The sequence below is a fragment of the Neopelma chrysocephalum genome, unplaced genomic scaffold, assembly GCF_003984885.1.
Source record: "Neopelma chrysocephalum unplaced genomic scaffold, ASM398488v2 Primary Assembly neopelma1_96684, whole genome shotgun sequence".
In the NCBI taxonomy this organism is placed as follows: Eukaryota; Metazoa; Chordata; class Aves; order Passeriformes; family Pipridae; genus Neopelma; species Neopelma chrysocephalum.
This window is the reverse complement of record NW_020925329.1, coordinates 555,419-581,926: the sequence shown is the minus strand read 5'-3', so window position 1 is coordinate 581,926 and position 26,508 is coordinate 555,419. Positions and strand designations below refer to the sequence as shown.

At 40.3% G+C, this 26,508-nt stretch overlaps 1 protein-coding gene across 5 annotated transcripts; it reads right to left on the bottom strand.

The window, feature by feature from the left end:
• Nucleotides 1-1,048: 1,048 nt before the first annotated feature.
• Nucleotides 1,049-23,882, bottom strand: PRRC1 (proline rich coiled-coil 1). Of its 5 annotated transcripts, none has more exons than XM_027709042.1 (9): nt 23,742-23,882; nt 18,129-18,248; nt 13,313-13,723; nt 11,935-12,095; nt 9,443-9,545; nt 7,446-7,609; nt 5,983-6,086; nt 5,026-5,128; nt 1,049-2,400 (listed from the first exon to the last, which is right to left on the bottom strand). In XM_027709042.1, the coding sequence occupies exons 2-9, from the start codon at nt 18,226-18,228 to the stop codon at nt 2,191-2,193; spliced, it is 1,356 nt and encodes a 451-aa protein (XP_027564843.1). In that variant the 5' UTR covers nt 18,229-18,248; nt 23,742-23,882; the 3' UTR covers nt 1,049-2,190. The 5 variants fall into 5 exon arrangements, with proteins under 5 accessions (XP_027564843.1, XP_027564845.1, XP_027564844.1 ...); XM_027709044.1 differs by having other exon boundaries at nt 23,728-23,833; XM_027709043.1 differs by lacking the exon at nt 23,742-23,882 and adding an exon at nt 23,508-23,637.
• Nucleotides 23,883-26,508: the final 2,626 nt, after the last annotated feature.

The following is a 26,508-nucleotide window of genomic DNA, read 5'->3' as shown; positions in this document are numbered from 1 at the left end:
GGAAAAAGTTTCATTTGAGCAAAGCAGTTTCTGCACACTTAAATTTTCAGCTCTTCTCTAACAATAACCCAGTCACAGTCTCCTTCAAAATCCCTACTTGAGACACCATGCCTAAAATTCATATATCTAATCTCGCAGAGAAGGTGTGTCGGTGTGTTTGTTCTACAAAGTACTTATACATGTATGTGTATATACATAGTCCTAAAATTATTTTTCAGCCTCAGAAAAAAAAATCCAGTATTCTTCCTATATACAAAACCCTTGTGCTGATACTTCTGAAGGCTCACTCATCTCTCATCAGCCTATACATACCTTCTGAAGTTCAGCCTGAATTTATCACTGCTCTGCTCCTTTCCCAGAACAACAATTAAAACCCTGCCATTGTGCAATGCACAGGGGACTTAAAGAACCATTGCCTTAAGCGTACAAAAACCAGCAACAAGTGCAGTTAATGAACCATCTCCAACATTTTGAAGAACCTTAGTTTATGGACCAGGTAGATCTCTTTTAAAGTAATGCAAACTCAAAAAACTTGGCTGCATCTATGGGAGACACACTTAAAAAGAGTAGTATATGTAGTATAATAGTAGTATATGTAGTAGCTTTCTTGATCTTTTGTTCATGACACTCATATTTGAACAAACCTACCCCCGCACAAAGTAGCAGATATGGCTTCTACAGCTGTATCTACAGTGATGAAGCAGTTGGGAATTGTCTGTATATGTAATAAAAGTCACATGTCCAAACATGTCTCTGCTTTTCTAAGCTGATCTCAATATAAATTTAAAACAGGATGTCAGTGTCTTACCTCTTGAACTTCCTCTTGTATTATTGCCCACAACACAACCCAGCAGATGGTAAAAAGCTGAAAACATTTATTCAACTACTTTACAGAGTAAACCAATTAAGGTCAAATATATTAATTGAAAATAGACAGAATTCCACTGGGTACAATCACGAGTTGGCTTAAAAGTATATTGTATATAAAAATGCTCTTTGAAAGCATCTAATAAAGGTAAAGGCAGAGCAATATAAGCTGAAAAACTGCTTAAGGCAAACAAAAAGTATTTGTTTGTTCTTTGTTTCTTAAAAAAGTGTTACCAAAATATTTTCTTCACAATTACTTCCATATTTCTAAGTACAGATGTTAAGATTGCATGACCATTGATAGAGGGCCTTTACAGCCATGAAAAACGTCAGACACACCAAAAACTTATATGAGAGACAGTGAGCTCATGACATCAAGAAAGCATTTAAGACTTCAAAGTGTTTAAAAAACCCAGGCTAGCAAAGCGATACACACATCACCATTTTCCATAATCAAATTGCTGACAGCTGTAACTAGATAAGAGGAATTACGTAATTCCATATAAAATGTGAAGTATGGAAGCATTGGAGTAAATGATGTTATTCAAACTGCTGAGATGATTTCACATGGCATATGCGGTACCTGATATAAAACCCACTGAAGCAACTCGAAATTTGTCTGTGGTGTTTCAACTGGCTACGAATTTTATTACTGCTACATAAAAAAGAAAAAAAGATGCAGTATGGAAAATGAGAATTCAGAATTATTTAGCAAAGACTTCAGCTAACAGGGCATGGATTTGTGCTCTTCAGCACCTCACTGTTATGTGCTGTAGAAACTACTTGGCAACACTCCTGAGAACTATATACAGACACCAAAACCATGAGGTGTTAAGTATCCCCTAAATACGTGCCCCAGTAAAACATGTAATACAGAAGGTAGTCTCTCTGGATTGAAATGCATATATATAACATACATGTTATGCTGTCAACATGTTTATATTACTAATATAATAGAAACAGCTAAACAAATATCCCCTTTCAAAAGTATACTAACTAAAGTATCTCAGCAAATGCCTAGTAAGGTGTCAAATCATAGCATGTTACACTTGAAAAATTGTAATGCTACTTGTACCAGTTATAAATATACACACTTGTCTCAATTTCCAGCTTTGTGAATCATACTGGAAATCATATAATAGCCAAAAACTGCAATTGCTCACTTCCACTACTGGAAATCACCTTCGCTTCTTAAAAAGTAGAAACAGTTTAGAGTTAAGATTACAAATCTGTGTTGCATCCACTGAGAATTAAGACTGTGTAGCCTTCACATCAACTCTAGAACCAAGCCCAGTACTCCTTGGTGTGACAGACCAGCCACTCTCACACGGTCCTGGGTGGCAGCTGCTGTTTGTACATCCCTGCCAGGGCCTTGGCCGCGCTGTATATCATCTGCCGGCGGGACATGCCCGTGAACACCATGTGCCAGTCCGTCCTGTTCACGTTCAGGACATTCTTCTCCAGCACTTCGCCCAAGGTCACCAGCAGGCCTGACCATCTCAGATTGTAGTCCTGAGGAGTGAGACTCTTGGCCTGTGCAACATTGTGAGAAGGAGTTACTTAGAGAGTTTGAAATTAGTAGTTTTACTTCTATTTTCACAACTTTCACAAGTGATCATTCTTATATCAACAGACTTACATGGCAAATTAAAGGGTTATCAGAATCAGATTTCAGATTGCCCCATAATTTGCCAAGCAAATTATTTGGATTTCTATGTATCATGATGCAAGCAACATCTGAAGAGTATAAACTAAAATACAAAGCTTAAGAGAGTAAAGACATACTGCCATTCTCTTATAAAGTAGCCAACAGATGGAATCAATAACAGTATGTATTTATACAATACATACCCTCCAAAAGCTTTAAAAACAGTTAAAATGTCTGTCTGAAGCAGGCAAGTAGCCAAATGCAAGGAGAAAGCTGAGCCTGGTAGAAAAGAAGGGCTGAGAGATTTGCATGAGATCACAAAGGGATTATATATTGTCATTACACAGAATTGTAGCCCTGCCACGGGCAGGGACACCTTCCACCAGACCAGGTCGCTCCAAGCCCATCCAACCTGGCCTTGAACACTTTTAGGGATGAGGTAGCCACAGCTTCTCTGGACAACCAGTGCCAGAGGTACAGGTAACAATTTCTTCCTACTATCTAAGCTAAACATTCTGTCTGTCAGTGTGAAACCATTCCTTCCTGTCCTGTCACTTCAGGCCCTTGTAAATAGTCTCTCTCCACGTTTCTTGTAGCCCCTTCACATCCTGGAAGGCCACATTTAGGTCACCCCAAAGCTTCTCTTCTCCAGGCTGAACACTCCCAACTCTCCCAGACTTTCCTCACAGCAGAGCTGCTCTATCCCTCTGATCATCTTGGTGCCTCCTCTGGACTCACTCCAGCAGCTCCATGTCCTGGCTGTGCTGGGCCCCCAGGGCTGGAGGCAGCTCTGCAGGTGGGGTCTCACCTGAGGGGGCAGAGGGGCAGAATTCCCCCCTGCCCTGCTGCCCCCACTGTGGGATCAGCCCAGGGCACGGGGGGTTTCTGTGCTGGGTCATATCCAGCCTCTCCCCCACCAGCACCCCCAAGTCCTTCTCCCCAGGGCCGCTTCATCTGCTCATCCCCAGCCTGGATTGATCCTGGAGGTGCCCCAACACAGGTGCAGGACCAGCCCTCGGCCTTGTTAAATCTCAGGAGATTCCCAGGGGCCATTCTGGAGCTTGTCCAGGTCCCTCTGGATGGCCCTGTCCTTCAGGTGTGTCACTGCACCCTCAGTTTGGTGTCTCCTGCAAACCTGCTAAGGAAGTCCTCAGTCCCTTCATCCGTGTCATTATTGAAGATGTTAAATCACACTGGCAGCAATACAGGCCCCTGAGGGCACCACTGGTCACTGATGTCCATCAGGACTCTGAGTCACTGATCACGACCCTCTGGATGTGACTGTTCAATCAATTCCTTATCCACTGAACAGTCCATCCATTGAATCCATCTTTAATTTTGAGTGGGGGACTGTGTCAAGAAGTCCAGGTAAATGACATCTGTACCCCTCATTCCGCAGTTGGAACCAGAAGGGAAACAGTGGAGGAAGCATCACTGCATTTCTCTGGTCTGATGCTCATCACAGGCAACCACCTCCTTCATACAGATTTTGAGTTCGTCCATTTCCAGTGCAGGTACAGCAGATCAAGAGCATTAGTGTACTCTGCCCTTCCTAAAACTACTGTCTTGCAACTACAACAGCATAGGTTTGTCAGAATATGCAGAATACTTTGGGTTTGAAAGGGACCCTTGAATATTTTTTCCTGTAGCTTCATGTCTTTCTCCACTGTTTTTGAAAAGCATTTTGGAAAACTACAGAGACAGAGCAATATTTCTCGTTTTGCCACTCATCAGCTTTTCGAGGCTGCAAGAACTCAAGAAAATAAGAACCAATCCCACAAATGCTCACTTATTGAAATGGGTACTACTTAAAAAAAAAACCAGTTACTATTTGTTTTCTCAAAACAACCCCCAGGGATCAAACCCCAAACAGTTTTGGTTTTACATTCTTCATGGAAACATTTATTTAAAACGAATTTTCAGACCAGAGTTAATTAATGTATGACTCATATCTGCTGTCAGGAGACATGCAGTGACTGGAGTAATTCCCAGCCTGTGTCCAAAGAAACTTAAACCATCTCATGAAAACCTTCTATTGGGAATATTTAAGAGTTGTACATTATTTTCACCGAGATGAACCATGATATTTCCTAGATTGAAACTTTTTGATTTCAAATATTTTACATCTTTGTCAGAATAGCACACTCAGAAGAGGAAATCAGCCTTGCTGTTTAGGTGGGAGGCTATATGCTCATAGGGAATTCTTGTATTTCCTTTTTGAGGAAGTAATTCTCTCTGGTTGATTTCTTCTTGGTCAGTGTTTCTTCTTTTTTAATAGGAAAGTAAAATTAGTGCTCCATTGATCAAAATTAGACCCTTGATCAAGAAATGCTTTGCCATAAATGCCTGAAGACTTTTAGGTAATACATTAACATGATTCAAAAACAGTTTTTATCCTCATTTCATAAATGAAAACATTCAAGTGGAGCAACTGCCAGTAAGAACTGACATCATAAATAAAATTAAACCTTAAATCTTACTGTTAATTGGTAAGAAAACTGAAAACTCACCTGCTGAACATATTGCAAAGGCACTGGTGTTGCTTGGGTAAATGCTTCCAGGTGAATTCCATGAATTGGATCCTCAATAATCAGACATCCAATGTCAAACCACCTGCAATGACACGCATATTACTTTTTTTCTGAGTATCACTCAACTGAAAACCAACAGATTAGCAGTTAAATTATGACCATTTTACAAAATCTACTTCAAATGCAGTAATAATGTCATAATGAGACTCATCAAAGCATTCCGGTATTTTTCAAGTAAAGTTTGCATATATCAGTTTTCTGCATTATAGCGCATGTGTATGTATGTGAAATACATAATATACATAGAAATACATATATGAAACTTACAATCAAGGACACAAAGAAAGCTGAGGTGTTGGGTGTGCATGCAGATACATTCCTTTGGCCATAGTTGTTATGCTATTATTTTCATTCAATCTTTGAAAGAACATTTCTCATTAAAATAACCTTCCCTAACAATTAAAAAATATATGTATTTATCACTCATGCTCTATATTCAGAAGATTTTTTGGCATGTCTAATGCTGTAACAACTCCTTAAATGATTTATTCAGAAAAACACTTCTGCCCCTCCCAGAGTATTTCCCAATATCCCTTCTGATACAATTTCAGAAAAAGAGAAGAGAGGATGCACACAGGAGTGCACAAACCACTAGCCAAATTCCAACTTTCACAGCTCCTTAATTTTTTCAGTTCGGTATAACTTCACTGTGTTTTTATACTGTGAATCTGGAAAAACCTGACAATGATTTTTATATATTAAAAGTCTCAAGATGTCTGGACAAAGAGCTGAACATCATCACCAAAATCAAATCTGCCAAAGCAAAACTGAAGAGAGACCATCTCCTTTCTTCTGCTCAGAGTGATACTGACACCAACTCCTCTGAGTCAAAAAAGAATATTCCTGACCCCCCAACAACATATTTGATGTTCTTACTTGTCAGGAAGCAACTCCTCAATGAAGTTTTCCACAGATACAACAGGCTGTTTCTCATGGATGACTCCTGCCCGACGCAAGCTGTCTATCCTTTCCTGTGCTCCCTGAATGGTGACAGGAGATGTTAGACAACACTCTCTTTGAACCACAACACAGTACAATGTTTACAGATTAAACCCAGAAGAACTCTGGAACATACTTTTCAAGTTAAACAGAAAATATGAGAGATTTTGAAAATTACTCTTATTTCAATGTCAGGAAAAAAAACCCAACCAAACTCATGAAAAGCCATAATGGAATCCCAAACAGTAATAAACACTATGATAAAACAAATTAAATATTTTTAGGTTTTTGTATTCCAAAAAAAAGCCCAGAGCAGCAGCTAAAGAATTCCTAATCTGTAACTGTGTCAAGTTTCACTATTAGTGAAACCATCAGTGCATATTTCTGTTACTCACACTGACAATTTTGCAACTTAAGACTTCTTGGGTTTAGAGCCTTTGAGTGCTTTGGAGTAACTTCATAAGACCAAGGCAAAGAATCAATTTGTTGTGGTACATATCCAACTAAAATGTAGGAATCACTCACTTGAAAACTATTATCCCTCTGAAGTTGTAATAGAAATATTACGACCACTACACTACAGTAGCTAAACAAGTAAAGGAACATACACATTATTCTGCTTTACCTCCATATACAATTGTATCAGCTAATATATTACTGTGAGAACAGGCTTTACTCTGCTGCAAACACTGCCACAACAGTCAGGGGAACAGACTTCCTTTTTCATGAGTTTTTGCTAACATTTAATAAACACAATGCTAAATAGCTGTTTTCAGGATTTTTAGTTACTGGCCAAACCCTTGCTAACCCTTCCTCTGGGGCAGCACAGCAGTCTGCAAGGCTGCACAGTGAATTACTTTTCAACCAGAACATAGATCTGTTTGCGATGATCCCTGACAAGTGTTAATCAAACAATCTTTCATCTACAGAATTATCAGAGAGACAATTCAGTCTCAAAGAATCTCTTTTAATTTCTAGTATTCCCAACATGATTTGCTAGTCACAGACTATTCAAAAATGCCTGATGTGCTTTTAAACTACAGTAATATCACAATGTACACAAGAAGCGATGGCAATCAATGACAGCGTAAGAAAACTGACATAAATAATCTTAACTTGCTGTGAATGTGTTTGCAAAAAAACTCAAAAAAATCTTTCAACAAGCAGCTCTAAACTGGTCTGATGATTCAAATGGGAAAAAACCCCAAGCTAAACCAAACAAACAAAACCGTCACTCCCCAAAAAACAACAACAAAGCAACCAAACAAACACACCAAAAAAAAACCCAAAAGAAAATGTTTACCTATCCCCCAAACTGACTTCCACTTCATGGAAAATGAGATTCTTCTGTGTGAATCTCTGTGTTGGTGGTACTTGGGTACTGTTACATATCAACTTACCCTTAAACCTGCAGCATAGCCCACAGGTTGGGGTGCAATGTTAGACTGTGCAGCCTCCCCAGTAACAACAGCCATTCCAAAGACTTCTTGAAAGGCATCCCGAATTGCTGCCACTTTTACCTCTTTATTAGAAGTGACCACTATGTCCAGTTCTCCCCCAGTTCCTGTAAAATAATTTTGTAATCTGTAAAATACACATGTGTATATGTTTTTCCTCATTCCCATTATTAGACAGTTCAAATACATTCTCCATCTCAACAGTATTTTTCAGCTGCTCTCCTCTTTCTCATGCACTGTACAATAGTTATTTCATGAAGCAGAAGTAACTTAAGCTAGGAAGTATAAGTTAGATGAATAGGTAAGTGAAGCATGGATGAAAGAGAGACAACAGGAACTGACAGTTGTTCAGCACCTGAAAGAAACCACAGCACCCATATAAGATGACAATTTATAGAGATTTAGGAAAACTGACATCCATTTCTAAGGATGTGTTGGTGTTCTGGGAAGCAGTAAGGAATGCTCGTGTCACACGCAAACTCTTCCTTATGAAAGGGATCAAGAACATAAAAATCAGTGAACAGCTGTCAAATTACATCATTTTTTTAAAAAAAGGCTCACATTACTTTTTAGTTGCCCTTGGAGCATAAACTTGTCTTCCTCCCTAATGCTTTATCCTGTTTTTTGAAGTTAAATATCTATAAAACCAAAAACTTGTATACAGTTCTGACTGTTTTCCAAAGGGAGGTATCTCCATATAGAAGCAGGAGTTTTCACTAAGCTTTTTTAGAATAAAACAAAGCAAATTCATGAATTAAAAGAAATCATAAACTACTACAAAACACTGGCGAGCTCAATCATACCTCACATCTGTCTATCACAGCAAAAGTTCCCCCAGTGATAATGGAAACCCAAAGCTTAAATTTCAAAGAAAAGAACAATTTACTCTTTTGCTCATATTACGCAGCAGACCTCAGTTACAGGAATCGTCTTATTTTTATGAAAAATAACCAGAGATATGCCAGAACAGTAGTAAAACATACTATTTGGGGTTTTTTGGGGTAATTTTTTAACTTTATTTATCAATTGCTTTACTGAATGGAACTGAACGTACACATCACTGAACTTTGGGCAATTGTTTTGAACTACTGGTTAACTACTGGATTAAAAAATAATTGAGAGTATATTTTTTCATGGATTCCTTCTGGATAGAAATGAATTTAATATAATTAAACAAGTGCTTAAAATTGACTGCAGGTATTTACTGAAGTTAGCCTTGTTTGAGCGCCCAGGAACAGAAATACTGTTAAAGTGCTTCTAATGAAGCCAAAAACTAATCCATAACAGATCTAGTAAATTACTGCATAACAACACTAAGAACGGTAACTATGCCCCATGTTTAGATGGAGAATACAGAATATGCTCTTTTGTATTAAGGATCATCAAATAGCAAAAGCATATCTTTGTTCATCACAGATACTACTACAAAAGAGAAACAAGGATATTACATGCATTAAATAAAAACATTTGTGATAACATCTGTGTGATAACATTAGGACTATATGGAAATATTAAAATCTAAAATATAAGAACTAGGTATAAACTGGTAAAATCAGGGACAGAATTGTCACATCAAGTTAAGCTCTGACACTTGACTGTGATATGTCACTGCATATTATAAACTGAAATAACATTTACACACTCAATTTAAGATTCCCTGACATCTTTTGTTATAAAAGCATTGATGTTTATGCTTACAGGGTAAGCAGACAGAAATTGTCTATTCCAGGTGCATGACTCAGATGACATCTTCACAATGTGCCAATGAAAACAGCTCAGCTCTTTTCAAGAAAGAGACTACAGAAATACTATTTGCTTCCTGTTAATTTTCAAGATGTAATTGAAATGCTTTTACATTTCAAGTGTAAAAGTAGTGTGCTATTATATTGACTTCTCTGGCATTTATATGCAACACCCAATGGTTTGTCATAAACACTTACTGATATAGGGAACCATGCCAGGATCCAGTGTTGTGATCATGGTCTCCACTGAATGTTTGGTTTTATCAAGAACAGACTTCACCATGGGATTCTCAGCTACACCCTAAATTTAAGCAAATACATTTCCATATTATCTTCTGTTTTCTTTCCCCCTTCAAGAAATTCAAAATGTTACAGTTAAAAAGAAAGAAAAACAAAATACTAGGCTGCTTTGTGTGCTTCTAACCATTACACTTTTTAATGGCTTGTTGTATGTCATAACTCAGCACAAACACTACATGATATGACTATCACAGCTTTTCAGTTACACCAGGAAGTTTAAATATTATTTTCTGCATTAATGCAGAAACAGCCCCATTATCTTGCAAAGCCAAGAAGTGATTCTCCAATTAGCAGCCTGGTTGCCTAACTAACACAAAGTCATTATAGAGATGGTTCCTGATCAGCTCCTACCTATGGAAGATGCCCTAATGGTTCATCTGCCGAGCACAAACAGGGAGACATAATCCACACTTTTATACCAATGTAAAACATGAATTTACCACCACACTGTGAGCCACAATGCAGTTAAATCTGAAATTCCTATCAGCCAATTCTATGGCAACATAAACCCAGATTGCTCAAATGGAGGATCTTCCATGTAAGCAGTGCACAAAATTAAAGTTGAAAATTCAGGTCCTGGGTGCCTTCATTGCTCAAACAGTCAAACCTGCAAGGTGTTAGGTGCAATGACTGCAATACTATTCAACTTTGCCTCTGATACATTAGGTAGAAATCAATCTGGGAACTGACACAATCTCATTTGATTCTAGATCATTAACTTGTCAATTTTAGATTATTGTCATAGTTTGGGGTATTACCTAGCTTGAAGGAAATCTGGAGGAATAGTGTATGATTTCTTAAGAATACCAAGGGAAAAAGGGTATTTCAAATTATTTCAAGAACAGAATTAAAGATAACTGCTGCAACTATTGTCTAAGCTCTTCAGTAGGGAATTCCAGATGCATTTCTGTAATAACTACCAGTTTAAGTCCCATATTCTGTCTGATCTTTAAAAAACACAGACTGAGGTGTGCTTACATACATCAAGAACTTGGTGCTTTCAGTGTAGTTAACAATTCTTCATTCTTTCCTCATTCACCTGGGAAATTCTCAAGAAGAGGTCACTGAACACGCAAAGCACATGGAATGCTTCATACTTCAACCACAATCTGGGCTTCATTATTGAAGTCAATGATACTGACCTTCTCCATAAATACAAACAGGACATCTTCTGGATCCTAGTAGCAACACTAGATAACACCAATGTGGAAGAGATTGGCTTTCCAACTGATTTGCAATTGAAAGCTCTGGGACTCTAAAAAGGGCTACAGAATCATGTCACAAGTAAAATATTCCCTTCTGGAAAACTGCAAATATTAAGAGGAATGTAATGACTGAAAGGAGGACATTGATATTTAAAGGATGAAAGATGTGTTTTTATGATCATAAAAAGACATCTCTCCTTGAAAAGGGTAGCATAACAACTCTGTTCTTGCTGTACTGACGGAGAATTAATCTTGCTCTTCAAGACTGTATCACTGTGTAATTCTACAGTAGGGGAGGGCTCAGTTTGCCATGTCACACACAACTTTTCCTCCCAGTTTTTCATGTTCAAAACAGCTTGAAACTCCCTTGAAAACTCTGCAATCCTGCTGGGACATTAAACTTGATTCTTTCACGTTTAGTATGACAGTACAGAAAATGGTGTTGCTCTTAAGGATAGTTTTTTTCCCACAATCTTCATGATGCTACTTATATGTAGCATCTGTTACAGCCCCAAATAGGTTACAGGCTAATGATATTCTACTAGTTGATGTCACTGCTCATTTCCTCTGTCTGATTAGATTGCACCACAAGGAAAATCTGTTCTGCACTATATATTCCATGCCTTCTAGCAGAATAATCTTACAAAGTATCTTAGACACTTCTTTGTGATTGAGAAAATATGCAGTTTGTCTTTCTTTGCAAAAAGACCTGTTACAGAACATCTTATTTGTTACAGAACAAGCATGGTTTGCATCCCATAGAAATCAAACTGAGTTAATTAGGAAATTATAAATGTGATATGCAAAGCGTTCAGGTGAGGTAAAACAGACCATCTTCTTCTGCATTCAGGCATTGTGAAGTAAAAGTTACTTTTCAGGTCTTTCAGAGGTTCTAAAACTTCATCTGATTTAAGAACATGTGACAGAACCTGACAGATATGTTCCTATCACAGGACTAAAATTAACCTAGAACACCTGCATTTGTCTAATCCCTTCTCTTCTATACAGAGGAAGAGCAAAAGCATAATTTCAGCAAACATCACTATTAAAAACAGCCACCTTGCACATGAGACTGGAAAATAAACAGGATTTGTAGCAATGAGTATTTAAAAATTAAGATACATCTTATTATAGTCAGTAAAAAAATGGTAATTCCTCATGAAGGTAACAGATAAACTCCCATACCTTTATAAATCCCCACAGTCCTCCAGCAGGTGCTCCACCATGGGTAGTAGATACTCTGGGGTCTTCATGCTCCTCAGGAAAAGTGATTGCAGAGCCAACCCCAGGAGACAAAGATGATGAGCAAGTTGCTTGTTGAGTGATGGGATCAGCCAAAACACCTCATAAGAGGGACAAATAAAATACAAGTGTTCACTTATTTTACTGCAGTTAATTTGTTATATTGCAGCAACGTGCAATTGTTTGAGAGGAAAACTGCAGGAAGAACAGAAGAATACTGGGCTGATTCACTTCACTTCTTGAAGGTCCCAGAACAATTCTATTTGTTAAAAATTACTGCAACAATATCTTCTAAAAGAACTGACACTGCTGTACATTATGTACAAAGTTAAACAATGATTTTTTTTTTCTTATCAGGTTAATTTAAAAGTTGTTGTTTTCATCGCTTTCAAATTTTCAAAATAAACCCTCCGAAGAGCAAAGAGAGCAATAGGTGTTACTCTCTAAACAAAGAGACAGGAATGTTCTCATACAATAAGAGAAGTAGGACATTTTCTAACACCAAGTGGTGGAAATTAGTACCAGAAGGAAAAGGAGAAAGGTTTACATATTTCAAGGGAAAACAAAAGAATTTAAAGAGTAGAAAAATAAAGCATGAGCCTTTGCCCAGTTTTAACCCATTTTCCAACCTAGCCTTAATCAAGAGTTATTTTTATTTTACACTGCACAACTGATAGCTCTTTTTAGACATTTTCCTAATACAGACTACTTAAAAGAGGTATCACCAATAACAGTAAAAGCCTGGCCCAAATGCAGCTGAGAGCCAAGTTTCCATTCCACTCCACTAGCTTGAAATGACATCAGTTCAGCAACCACAGCAACTGTTTTCATGGAAGGTATGTGTTTTCAGCTGTCCTAATGCAATTTAGTGACTGGAAACAATAAAAAAAACTGCTGTCATGAGATGGACAGCTTGTTGTAGATAGATTTTGAGAACAAAACCCTGAAAACTATGAACTGCAGCCTGAGATATACCATTCTGGGGAAATAAAATAGGTGAAGGTGGCTCTCTGAGCTAGACAAAAGCTATGTATGTATGTATGTGTGTTCAGCAAGGCTTTCCTGTGCAAGTTAAAAAATAAAGTTTTCAAAGATTTTTCTGTGAACCTGAACACTACCAGAACACCACTAAAATCGACTCGCTGTCCTGGATCATGACTGTATTTTAAAGGCTATTATCCCTTCTCCTGAGTGCAACTATGCTAATTAAGTGTACCTATAATTATAAAGAAGCTGAAGTAGCAGAGTGGTGTAAAAAAAGCCACCCAGGAGACCACTCATCCTGTCTCACAAACAGGAAATCATATAAACTGAGAGTTACCTGTGACTGGAGGTGCAGAAAATGAAGGCATCAGTGGGTTCTGTGGTGCTCGACCAGCATGACCCCTGGTGATATCATAGGTTGAGGACACGGAAAAACCTGAAATGGGGGGACCAGTGGGAGGTGCAGGAAGACCAGGGCTAGCAGTAAACCTTAATGCAGGTGGAGCAGAGAACTGGGACATGGGGGTACTAAAGGCTAAAGGGGCAGCAAGAGGTAGGGCAGGACTTTGAGATGGTGCAAGAGAAGAAATCGTTGCAAAAGGCACAGGTGGGAAAGAAGCCGAAGTCAGAGGAGGAGGAGGAGGAGGAGAAGGAGGACTAGGAGGAATTGTAGACAATCCAGCTGGAGAGGATGGTGAATATGCAGGAGAAGAGGACATGCTTGGTGTAGAAAGGGGACTGGACAAAGCTGGGGAAAAAAAGAGAAAAAAAAAATTTTAGAAATGCTAAGCCTTCAGTTATGTAATTGTTCAGATACTTCACAAGTAAATTTTGACCTGGTCTGTTTTTCTTCCCCCTTCAAGTTAATTTTAGTCTTGCTTGACTTTTCACACACCACCAATTGCACTCAACCTTTGGTGACAGAATCTTTGTAAGACACATCTCTTTTTCTTGCATGACCCTATTTGTCACAAGCTTAAAAAGATAAGTCAACATTTGACTACTGAACTTAGAGCAGCTGAAATCCGCCCCAAATTTCTAGCTAGTACTGTTCTTTCTGAGTGACTGCTTAATCAACAACGCAGGACACTCTCATCTTCAAGAATAAACTAAGGCAGAAAACCAGAAATTACCGTTTTTGATAGCAGTAAGATGTTGGATAAGCTTAAGCAGCTTACTGGCCTCAGGTTAAACATCAATCACAGTCAGCAAATCACTGTGGTTTCCAAACTTTACCACAAACACCTATCAGTAAAAAAATTTTGAGCACTTCCCCATTTAAATTTATTTACTTATAAATTATTTACATGTACCACTGCACTAATATGCTATATATATTACAAAACATACACAACAAAAATGTAAAAAGGATGAAATAAAGATGAAGGAAAAAATTTTAACAGTACAAAAACTCTTCTGCTTCCACTCAAAATTCTTTTATTAATATACTATCAATATAATAATAAATTAATATTGATTAATGTGCTTTATAATACAACTATTGATAGCAGCTTTTTAGTGTGAGCAGTGCCACTGAAAAAACCTCAGTAATTTTTACTTCTTGGTTTAACACCTCATGATGCAGCAATTTGAAGGTCTGGTTCTGTGTTTAGACTATTTTGATACTTGGCTTTAAGGGCCACCATAGCTGGAAAAGATACCTCAAATTGATCAAAATGGAAGAAGTGCATCATTGGCTGTGTTTGCTATATCTTACTATTTTATTTTCCACTCCCACCATCATGCACAGGTTTTCCTTGAAATGCAGGCAGAAAAACTTTCATCTTCCCTGATGTCAATCGATTATTCTTGCAAAATGAACATGCTGCATTTTCATATTTTTAACAAGTGGGTTCAAATTCCACTGAAACTGTTTGGAAGAGGTTTACACAGGTCAGGAAATTCTCATTCCAAGTTTAAGTGTACAGATCTGACAGTTTTTATGGAACACTTGCACTGGTTTTGGCAACAGGAACGTATAATAATGGAAATATTTCCAAATATCAGTTTTCATAATGCTTTCTCAAAAGCATGACTTTCTTACAAAAGTAGCTCCTGTATCGCTCCTTGTTAAAATGTCACCTTTACCTTGAAAGGACAAATTATGAGTGCATTTTTGTTTTAAATATCTGCTAGGCAGCACACTGCTGAAAGCCCCTTGTCACAGAAAGCATCAGCAAATCTGGGACACTCTTCTTTTTGTAAAAAAAAAAAAAGTTCATGTCAACATTGAGTTCAACAACTCTTCTACAACACCTTGCCAATGGTGACCAGCAAATTGTGCAATACAAAAAAAGTATTTCACCCCCCATCTCATTACAAAATACTGTAAAAAAATCTACTACTTAAAGGCCATTTCTATAAAATTAACAACATTGGTGACATCCCGTAACACCTTGTGCACTTCTGGCTCCAGTTTCTTTGCTGCAATGGCTTCCCTAGGAATGGAGGCACTGAATATGTTTCATGTGTGATGGTATCTCTGCAACCTTATTCCAGAACCCATTTTTATCCTAGTTAAAAGCAACTTCTCCATCAGAGGTTACAATTCCACAGTTTTGACAAAAACATTGTTTTTATTATCGCAGTCCTACTGTTGAGGGCAGATTTTCTCAGCATATTCCTCCTATTAATGTTTGACAATATGTTATTTGTATATTTTGAAACAGAACTGAGACACACTAGGAATATCCGGACTTCGATGAAACTGTACAGCAAGCCCCCTATGTAATTTGTTCTATACTTGTTCCTTTAAGTCTTCACCAATGTTTTCTATGCATCTTCCAAAAGTGTTTGCTGACAAATCCATTTTAGTCTCCTATAGAGACAGTCTGAGAGAGTTGGAGCTGTTCAGCCTGGAGAAGAGAAGGCTCTGGGGAAACTTTATAGGAGTCTGTAGTGGTTTGAGCCAGGTTTTCCCCCTGAAGCTGAAAGTGGTAACCCCCAGGGGGTGGTGACCCTTGGGGCTTGACCCAATCAATGCTCCTGCAAAATATAAACATATCTCTGGAGACCGGAAAAGAAGCAGTAGTACTTGTTGGAAGAAGAGGTGGCCATGTTGTAGTGAGCCACGAGGAGCTGGGGCTCCGGCCCCTTAGGGGGCTTTGCCCCCCCAGCCCCCGGTTGGGGGGCTGCAGGGACTCGGAATGGTGTTGAAGCTGGACTGAGTGCCTGCGGCTAGGAGCTGGGGGAGTTTTCTCCCCTGTAAGCAGAAGTGGGAGACGCTGGGAGCAGCGACGGAGCAGCAGCAGAACAGCAGTGTCCGAAGAGCAGTGGCAAAGAGCCAACTGATAAGAACCAAGAGAAGCAGCAGATGCCGGTATGCAACTGAAGCAGACACAGAGTTGTCTGAGGAAACAAAAAGAGCCAGCAGCAGAAAGCAGGACAAGAGACCCGAGCCAGCGGCAGGAAGAGAGTTTCGGAGGGTAAGAACTGGCTCAAACCAAAACCCCCAAACTCGCTAGAGACCCCTCTGAGAAAGAGGAGGGGGTGGTGGACTGAGTGGAGTCCTAAAGTGCAGTATGCACTACAGAGAGGAGCTAAGAAGCTCCGGCCTCCTGAGAGCTCAGCCAGGATGGCCAAAGGAATGCGTGTGGAGGGGGTGACCTTGGGTTTCCCCCCCCCCTTGCTGCAGCTTCAGAGAAGCTGGCAGCCATCTTTGAGGCAGAGCATGGGAGCTCTGCACAGGGGCTTGATTTCCCCTGAAGATACCAGACTGTCACGAAGACCCCCGTGCTTCGTGATATGACCGTGGTGGAACGACCTTGTCTGGGGTTACGTAGTCCACGGAAAGACCCCCGTTTGAGGATGGAGGGCCGAGGGGCTTGGAGACCCCCTCGTGTGTGCTGGCAGAGAGCCAGCAACTGCTTCTGCTGCCTGAAAGAGAAGAAGAAAGCCTGCTGCCTAGAGAGAGACCTGTTGCTCAGAGACTGGAAGGGGTCTTTTCTTCTTCTTCTCTCCTGGACTTTTATTTGGAGGGAGAAGAGATTTGGCCCATTGTAAATATTATTGTCATGGTAGAGATAGATATAGAGTTAAGATTGTATGCAATGTATTATAGTATTTATTTATGTGTATAGTCTTTGTAATATATTCCTTCCCCCATATTGAGTCTCGTGTTTTTGTCTGGAAAACCCATCTCACATGGGGTTGAGATGTGGGTGGGGGGCTAGGAATCAGAATTGGATTTTGGGCCTGCTCAAACCATGACAGAGTCTTTCAGTACTTGAGGGACGGCTTCTAAAGGAGAGGGAGAGTGACCTTTTTCATGGGCAGATAGTGATAGGAAAAGAAGGAACAGTTCTACTGTTTCCTTCCCATGCCCCAATGAATTGCCTTGCACACCCCCTGGGATCCACTGCACCAGTCTGACTCAACAACACCAAATGTGCCAAAAAATTAAGTATCTGGTATTCAAATATGGTGTTCAGAATCTTGAAAAATCAGATAAAATGCTTTGACTACCTGCTATAAGGGAGACCTTATAGCACCTTCCAGAACCTACGGGAGACTGGAGAAAGACTTTTGACATGAGCATGTAGGAATAGGGCCAAGGGTGATGACTATAAACCGAATGAGGGCAGGTTTAGATCAGATATTAGGAAGAGATTCTTCCCTGTGAGGGTGGTGAGGCCCTGGCACAGGCTGCCCAGAGAAGCTGTGGCTGCCCCATCCCTGGAAGTGTTCAAGGCCAGGTTGGACAGGGCTTGGAGCAACCTAGTCTGGTGGAAGGTGTCCCTGCCCATTCCAAGATGACCTTTAAGGTCCTTCCTAATCCAAACCAGCCTAGGAGTCTATGAATACTAAAATCCAAGTGATTATGCAGGTTTACCACCATCCTACAGGACTGTAAATCTGTTTTGTTTTTAACTCCCTACTATGCTGCTCATCTAACTGCACACTGTAGTGGAAGGTATTATTTTCCTGGCCCTGCATCCTCAAAAAACACAAGTGACTTCATAAAATAGTTTCAAGAATTAGAAAATGTTTAAAATATTCTCTGTGTCAGATGTATGTAAGAGAAGGAGCACACTTCCATGATTAAAAAACAATTTAAATTTTTCCAAGTAGCCTGGAGAACTGTAATTATGCTGATTGCAATGTTTTTGGATTAATTGTAGTGCTTCAAAAGACAGGAATTAACGTTTCTGTACCTAATGAGACAGGTGCTGCAGCAGCAGCAGCAGCAGCCCCTGCTGAGCTTGGTGGGGGCGTGCCAGGCAGAGTTGTCTCTATTCCACTCTCTTCCATCATTTTCCTTCAGCTACACAAAGCTGTGAGGGAAAACACAAAAGTATCTTAAGAAACAAGGGGAAAAATTTTAAATTAGAATGCAAAGGCCACAGCACAGTTATTTACATCCATGAACTAAGCAAGTAGCTCAAACACCAACTCTGGAAAAAAAATTGACTTATCTCAAGGACACAATTATCCATCATGTCTCATTTCTCCTGTATCTTCCCTTTATTTTTAGGACTGTGATAATACTTCAAACTCCAGGCCTCTTTCTAAAAACCTTACTGTGCATGCCCAGCTACTGCTTTCAACATATACTGGTGGTACTTAGGAGAGTAAAAACACAAAAGTAATTACACATCATAAAACCCATATCCCAAGAAAAACTTAACTGTGGGGTAGTATTTTGCTGCATTGTTGAGCTGCAGTAACCCAAACCAGAACCTGTGACTTCCAGCATGAATAAAAGTACAGTGAAATTAATTTATACTGAACAAGTTTTCCAGTACAGACTATTCCTGTAAAATCCAAATACCACACTTCCCTGGTGATGTTATTAGAAATGAAAGTTAATTGAAAGCTTTGGGTTTTATTGTGAAGGCCAGTTTACATTGGAAGTACCTTTTAACACAGTTGGGTAAACCTTTAGAATATACTACTTCTAGAAAAGTAGAGCTATATGCTTTATTTAACAATCCTAAATTAAAGTACAAGGCCTTAGAAGAAAAGGAGAGATGCAAAATTAAGATTTTCATGAACACCAGGTGATTTTTGTTCTTCAGTGCAGAGGCAGCTTACCAAAAACCCTGCTTCCTCACCAGTCTAGTAAACTAGATAGTGATGATTTGCACCACTCCCTGAGGCATCAGTTCTTAAGGAAGTTTTAATGAAATAAAAATCATATATAAAGGAATTATATATATGAAAAATAGACATGCTTAAAACATTTTCCACCATATCCATTAAATCAGTGGCTACTGAGGACTGACAGCTTATTCCCTTTAAATTTACAGAGGAAAAGGCTTAGATAACATGTTGAATAAAAATACATGTATATAAAAAAGAAATCCCCTTACAAAAATACAGGGGTTTTCCTCACTTAAAAAAAACCCAAAACAAAACAAAAAGTCTCTTAATACCTCATTGTTGTTTTAAATGTATATACAACTCCTAACCTAATATGGAGGAAAAGTTACTGTTATTATCATATTGAAAAATCCAGAAAGCAGGATGTCAATGTCAGTCTTGACAGGTGCACAAAACAAATGAAAGCATCAAAATCACACAGGAGAAACTACAGTCCCTCTGATAAATTAGTGTAATTTGTATTAAGTGATTTAAGACTAAAAGCTTGAGACCGGCCTCAGAAAGAAAGTAAACATGGCTTATGTGCAGCACTCCAAGAAAACTCTTATGACAGATGGATTTTAGGTTGTGAGGATCTCTAATTCATTTAACATCTTTTTTTCAGATGGGATGAAAGGGTCAATAATTGTTTGGTGGGTAACAGACTGTCCTTGCAGAATGAGTACATCTCACCACCCCTTAGTAAGGAACAGCAAAGTCTTTCATTAAACTTCACCAAGTGGAAGAACTTGCAATATTAAGATTCTTTATTTTAATAAATCTACAGAAGTTCACATTTCTGCACACAGAGGTATTTTTGAAGTCATTCTTCTTCCAATTAGACACTGCAAAGCAAGGAAGGATTATCCACTGTGCAATTAAAAGAATCACTGAACAAAACCTAGGAATGTTTTATCAAGGCTCTTTTAATCTGCTGCTTGATTACACCTAATGCCATGATTAAAAACTGCTGAGGTGCTTCCCACTTAAAATAAATTCTGTGGCCACGTAGAATGACTGAAAATGTTGCACAGATCAGCTCTGTGCAATGATGTTGTAAAGCTTCAGAAAGTTATTACAGTGGTTGGGCAGGGGTGAGAGAGAAGGGGCAACCCACGAGAATTCAGCTGAGTCACATCTGAAAAATCAGGAATTAGCAGAAAGGTAAATTACTCTGTAGTTGCTTTTCACAATTAGCTTAGCAATGAGAAAGGTGAAGAACAGAATCAGTAATCCCAAATGTGCAGAAATCATGTCAGTTGCTAAAATACAATTAAAAAATGACATGGAACTGACTTAAATTAAGTCTTGACTAATAAGAAGCCTGCACAAATAACAGCTTTCTGTATACTGATTTCTCAACTTAAGTCAGTTGTAGTTTCCATGTGCTGCATGAAAAAAGGTAAATAATTAAAAAAAAAAACAAGACAAGACATGGGAATATGCAAAAGCAAAGAAGAAAACAGGTGTAACTGTAACTGTCTTTTAGTGGTTTGGGGAAAAAAACAGAAGTAATAGTAATAATTCTTCATAACCCAAGCCATAAACACATGATTTTCAACAAGTAGGACCTGAAAACAGGAAAAGTCAGCCTAACTTCTGAAGGAAGTGACTTTTGTGCCTCCTTGCAAACCTGCAAAGAAGAAATTCCGAGACAGGCATGGTGAAGCACGCGGAATTAGGTGAAAATAACATCAGTATTGCCATCTAGTGATTTGTGATGATAAACTGATTTCACAAATTTAACCATCTCACCATGTTTTGACAGGGGAAAATCTTGTGTTATGCTTACCTGGCAGTAAAAAAAAGAAGGGATATTAAAAAGGAGAAATACAGAAAACCCACATTCCCAGTCATCCTTAAAATAACCCCTTTAAGAAGTAGACGCATGAATTTTGTTAGGCTTTCATCAATTATTTGGTTAAAAAAGTAACTTTTTCAGTACTAATGAAGACATTATACAGATGATGTTAAACTCTCATACAAAGAAAATAAACCCACAACTCTATCTCTAGTTGACTAGTAACTACTTTTACTGATTTTCACCAGCTGAACCTCATGCATTAACCTAAAACCAAATTTCAGCCATTAACCTAATTCCGAAATGCAAGGCATTTGTGTACTCAACAGAAAATGAGAGTAAAGCTCTGATTGAAAATCTTAAATCGTGTTAAAAAGCAGGAATGAAATAATTTGATTTAGAGACTAAAAGGTTTAACTGGCAAATTATTCATCTTTTCACTTTAGTTTAATAGGAATTAATTACATTTGTGCTAATATTTTGCAATAATCTTAATGACACAACCACTTCAAAAACATTCTGCAGGTTATTACTCTAAAATATAGAAATTCACAGCTAATGATAAGATTACTTACAAATGGAGATTAGCAAATTTCACATGGATAAAAACACAGAAATCAACCATACTTGAAAATTTATGATGAGGTTGTATTCTCAGTCATCTTTAATTAACACTTTCCTCTATTTCAGTAGATGCTTCTGCTAATAAAAACTCCTCACAAAACAACAGAAGAAATACCTTCAGCTGTCAGAGACAGAGTGAAGCTCACATCAAACAAAACGACAACTCTCTTTTAAAAAATCAAACCAAAACAGAGCTGGATTGTATGTTAAGTTTCACCTGCAAAATCCCTCAGGTTGTTTTTTCTACTTTAGAAAGGGTGAGCACAAAGTCAGGGACAAACTTTCTTTCAGCATCTGATCTGTAGAACACAGACGAACCCTGAGGGCACACAAAATCTCACCAAAGCCAAAGGAAGGGCAGAGAGGGATCATCGGTTTAATCACCTCATATTAAATGACTTTTTCCAAAGTCCAAAGCCTTAAAGAGAGGGCAATAAACCAAACCAAAAGCAAATTAAAAAAACCCACACCAAATCTGCAGAACTCTCTATACCTGTTGTATATTTTCTGAGTATTTGGATTCTTTACTGATGTTACAATGCACCTGTGTGTGAGTTCATCCCTTGGCTTGAAATTGAGCTGGTCTCAGCACTGACACATAACATAAGTTTTCCTCATTAATGCTTTACAGTAGAGAACTGAAGCTAAGTCAACTTTTCTCCAGCTGATAATGGAGCTGATTGCAGCAGGTAAACACTGCTGTGCACTCTTTATTTTGGGCCTCTCTTTAAATTGAACTTCATCCAAGTAAACACTGGCACTTCACAGCTTTAACATGAGGTAGAAAATCACAAGAAAAAATATTGTGGAATTTATTGATTATATATTGTTTTGCAATACAGTTCAATGCAGGATGTGATGTATTTACCAGCAAATAGTGAAAAATATTCAAAGAGAAATAAAGTTGGTTTAGATCAGATATTAGGAGAAAGAAAGTTCTTCCCTGTGAGTGTGGTGAGGCCCTGGCACAGGTTGCCTAGAGAAGCTGTGGCTGCCCCATCCCTGGAAGTGTCCAAGGCCTGGCTGAGGTAACTTTGGATAGTGGAAGGTCTCCCTGCCCATGGCAGGGGGTGGGACTGGATGGTCTTTAAGGTCCCTTCCAACCCTGGCCATTCTGGGATTCTATATTCATAGCATAATGTTAATCACAACACTTTCATTTCCTTTTCACCTTTAAAAAACCCAAAAACAAATGCAAAGAAGTCTGTTCATCAGCCAGAACCCAGTGTGCCTGACCTAACATAGATCAAGACCGCTGGAAACACCTGGTGTGACAGTAAGAATTAGCCTTGCCTTGTGACTCTTGCAGGCCTAAAAGCTTCCTAACCTTATCAGAATTATTAGAATTAGAATTATTTTTTTTCACACATTCTCTGTGCCACTGCCAACCCTCAGGGTTTGCCCCAGACCACGCCCCCCCCATTACCAAATATTTAAGCATCAAAAAGCTCACACACCACTGATGAGCACAGTGGGAGAACCACTGATCTACACATACAACTACGTAACACCATCAAATAATACCATCAAATAACACCATACGATCAAAGGAACTGCCCTGTACATCCCAACAATCTGCACCAATCACACCCCCCCCCCCAATCATATTCGGGGCATGGATATCATGGGATGGGATGTAACAGCTCTACCACTTTCAGAGGTGTTTCCCCCCCCAAAAAAAAAGTTTTGTTTTATTTAATATGACAATAAAAACAATCATAAAAAGGGGCAAATATTACCTCCAGTGACACTGTAAGAAGTAATAAGCCTCCTGAAGCGCCACTTCTATACGACATTAAGAGATTCCCAAGGGCGAGGATTCCCACTGCCAGTCAAGCAAATTTGGGATGAAACCACAGGGGGTTTAGCAGGACCAACACTCCCATTCCTCCCTGAAAGCAGAGCCCTGAGGACCCAAACACCCCTAGAGCCCGGAGGAAGCTCGGTGGGAGGCAGGGGCAGGTTAACACACGGGACCCAGCGAGGCACCGGGACAATCCCGCTGGGAACTCTCCCTGACCCTCACCTCGCCTCGGAGCACGGCGATGTCCGCACGGGGAGCGCAGGAGCCGCTGGAAGGACGCGCCAGGACAGGACACGAGGAAAGAACCCGGCACACCCCGCACCTCCCGCAGCCGGCGCGGGCCCCGGCACCGCCTGGCCCAGCCCTCTGCCCGCTCCTCCCCGCCGGCGGCCTCGACGGGTCACAACGCGGCACCTCCTCCCGCCGCCGCAAACACCCTCACCAAGCCTTAATCACCCCTGTCCCGGCCCGTCCCTTCGCGGCCTTTCCCGTCCCGGGGATGAAGGAATATCCCCGACGCTGCAGAGGACTACAACTCCCAGCAGGCCCCGCGCCGCCCCGCCCCTCCCCGCCCTGCCACGTCTGCAGCTGCCCCGCTGCGCCGACGGGTCCATCGGCCCCACGCGGGGGGGTTCGCTCCTCCCCTCCCGCACCCACCGCGTGGTTCGCTCCTCACGCATCAAATGGCGGCGCGGGCGGGACGCGGTTAGTGCCACGTTGGCGGTGAGGAGGAGGGGCGGGAGGGGAGAGGAAATTAAACCGTGCGGTTAAACCTTGCAGCCTTGGAGAACTGTTAGACACACTATCTAGATTTCTATCTAGGGGGATTTAAAGTGTAGCTCCGTTAAAATTATTTGCGGTTACATAATCCATGGAATCAGGTTGGAAGAAAGCTCTGATGTCATAGGTCCAACCTGTGATCGAACAGCAGTCAGCTAGACCACGGCACTGAGTGGTACAGACGATTAAAGACGTCCAGTCTTTAATCCTTAAAGACCTCTAGGAACGGGGACTCCGCCGCTTCCGTGGACAGCCCATTCAAATATTTAATCACCCTTTCTGAGAAGAAATTCCTCCTGATTGCCAATCTAAATCTCCGCTGGCGCAGTTTGAGGCTTTGCCCTCTGGGTCCAATGGATTGTTCCTGGGAGCAGAGTCCGACCCCCACCCGGCCACAGCCTCTTGTCAGGGACTTGCAGAGAGCGAGAAAGTCCCCCCTGAGCCTCCTTTTCTCCAGGCTGAGCCACCCCAGCTCCCTCAGCCAGTCCTGGTGCTCCAGACCCTTCCCCATCTCTGTTCCCTTCCATGAAGATGCTCCAGCCCCTCAATGTCTCTCCTGAATCGGGGGTCCTAGAACCGCTTCCAGGATTGGAGGTGCCTCAGCAGTGCCCAGCACAGGTGGACGGTCCTGGTCCTGCTGCCGCACTATTCCCCATAAAGGCCAGGTGCCATCGGCCTTTCTTGCCACCTCGGCACCATCAGCACCATCAACACAAACAGCTCCTTTGTCTTCCTTCCCTGGCTATGGGGAGGGGGGAGGAAGGGAATTAAATGGTGCTCTTGAATCTTGCAGCCTTGACAAGACACCAAGCCCCCTTTTTAGGTTTCTAATTATGAGAATTTGAAGTGTCTCTCACTTAAAATAATGAAGGCCTGATAAGTAAGGCATGACAGAGATGCTTGCACCAAATGTATGTGAAATATTACAGAAAACTCAGCAAAGCCAAGTAGCTTTGGATAGTGTGAATTTCAAGCATTTTTTCCAGGAATTTTTCTTTTTTTGAATTTCACATTGAAATTTAACATTAGAGGAACACGAATTGAGAGTGAACATAAGTGAGGATCAAAAACTGAAGCTTTTAAGCGAGCGTTATTTCTTGACATTTCAGAAACTTCATGTTACTCCAGTGACAAAAATTGCCCCCACCTTTAACAGCAGTTTCAAGCCTCTTTAGAAAACAACTGAGAACGTGACAATCCATAAGCCTGTAATATACCTTGAAGCTATATCCTGATGGAGAATAAATCTGTACATTCACTACAATCTTAGAGAAACACACATTGAGATACTGTCAGAATTTTTTGCTGTGCTTTGATATGGTTTGAAGCTGGCTCCCTGCCAAGTCTCCAAACCTTACCACCAGAAGTTCCCCCCCCCCCCAACAAAAAAAAAACCTCAGGGAGAAGAGGGAGAAAAAAAACTAAGAAAAACCCGAAAACGAGAGAGAGGACAACCAAACTGATATATATAAATATATTTACACTTATATACAATTTCACAAGGGAAAGGGAAAGGGGAAGGGGAAAAGGAACAAAACTAAAATAAAATATATATATATATATATATATATCCCTATCAGTAGCCCGAGATCTAGTAACTAAAGAACAAAAGAGTTAGCAAAGAAGATATCTCACTACTCTCCTGGGACAACCGAGAGTCGCTCCGGAACGATCGCCGGCAACCTCTGTCTCCCAAGGTCGGCAAGGCCTAGCCAGGCCTCGCTCCCCAACACGGCAGACTCAACAGCAGGGAACCTGCACCTCCAAGCCGCCGGAAGGAAAGAGAGCGAAGGCCTCTCCTCCTCTCTTCTTATAGTCTGGCTTACGTAAAAATCGTAGGGAATACTGGGTAAATCTGGACCCTTCCTTGGTTACAAACTGGTCACCAAGGAAGGCCTAGCCCAAACCACCACAGCTTAAATCCAGCTGGTGTACGAGTTTTAAGTGTCCAGCCCTTAGATATTTTCCCAGCTATATTTATTTATAAGATGTTTTCTGGAATTCTCTGTCAGGGAGATGCTGTAAGGGAAGTGCCTCTAGAGGCAATGAACCCTCGTGCCGTGTGTACCTGGAAAAGTCTTGTAGTGACAGATAGAGTCTTGTGTTCTCTAGACTGGAGCACGTTCAAACAAATTAGTTATAAGCATTCATTGCATTCTTTTAGTAGTTGCCAATCACAATGTTTACTGGCTTTCAGAGCAAAAGAAAACAAATAAAAAGCCCTTGTTTTCAGGGTTCTGTTATGGAATGACTTTCCTGAGGCATCCATTTGTCTGTGTCCATGTGGGTCTGGTTACTGTGCTGCAGCCTGGGCTGGATGGGCAGCAGAGCCAGGGGAACACAAGTGTGGAAGACATGGCCCGGTGGAAGGACAGGGGGCTCAGCAGGTCCAGCTGGGAAGGAGCAGGGCACTTGAACACCCAGTATGTCCCCAAAGCCCTTC

What these genes read in the sequence shown, in the direction of transcription:
- PRRC1 (XM_027709042.1), bottom strand. Translation starts at nt 18,228, where the DNA reads ATGATGGAAGAGAGTGGAATAGAGACAACTCTGCCTGGCACGCCCCCA. An exon ending in TGGCATGGTTCCCTATATCA is followed by an intron (nt 7,610 to 9,442) that starts GTAAGTGTTTAT and finishes ATTATTTTACAG; the next exon opens with GAACTGGGGGAGAACTGGAC. An exon ending in CTTTGCAATATGTTCAGCAG is followed by an intron (nt 2,401 to 5,025) that starts GTGAGTTTTCAG and finishes AATGTTGCACAG; the next exon opens with GCCAAGAGTCTCACTCCTCA.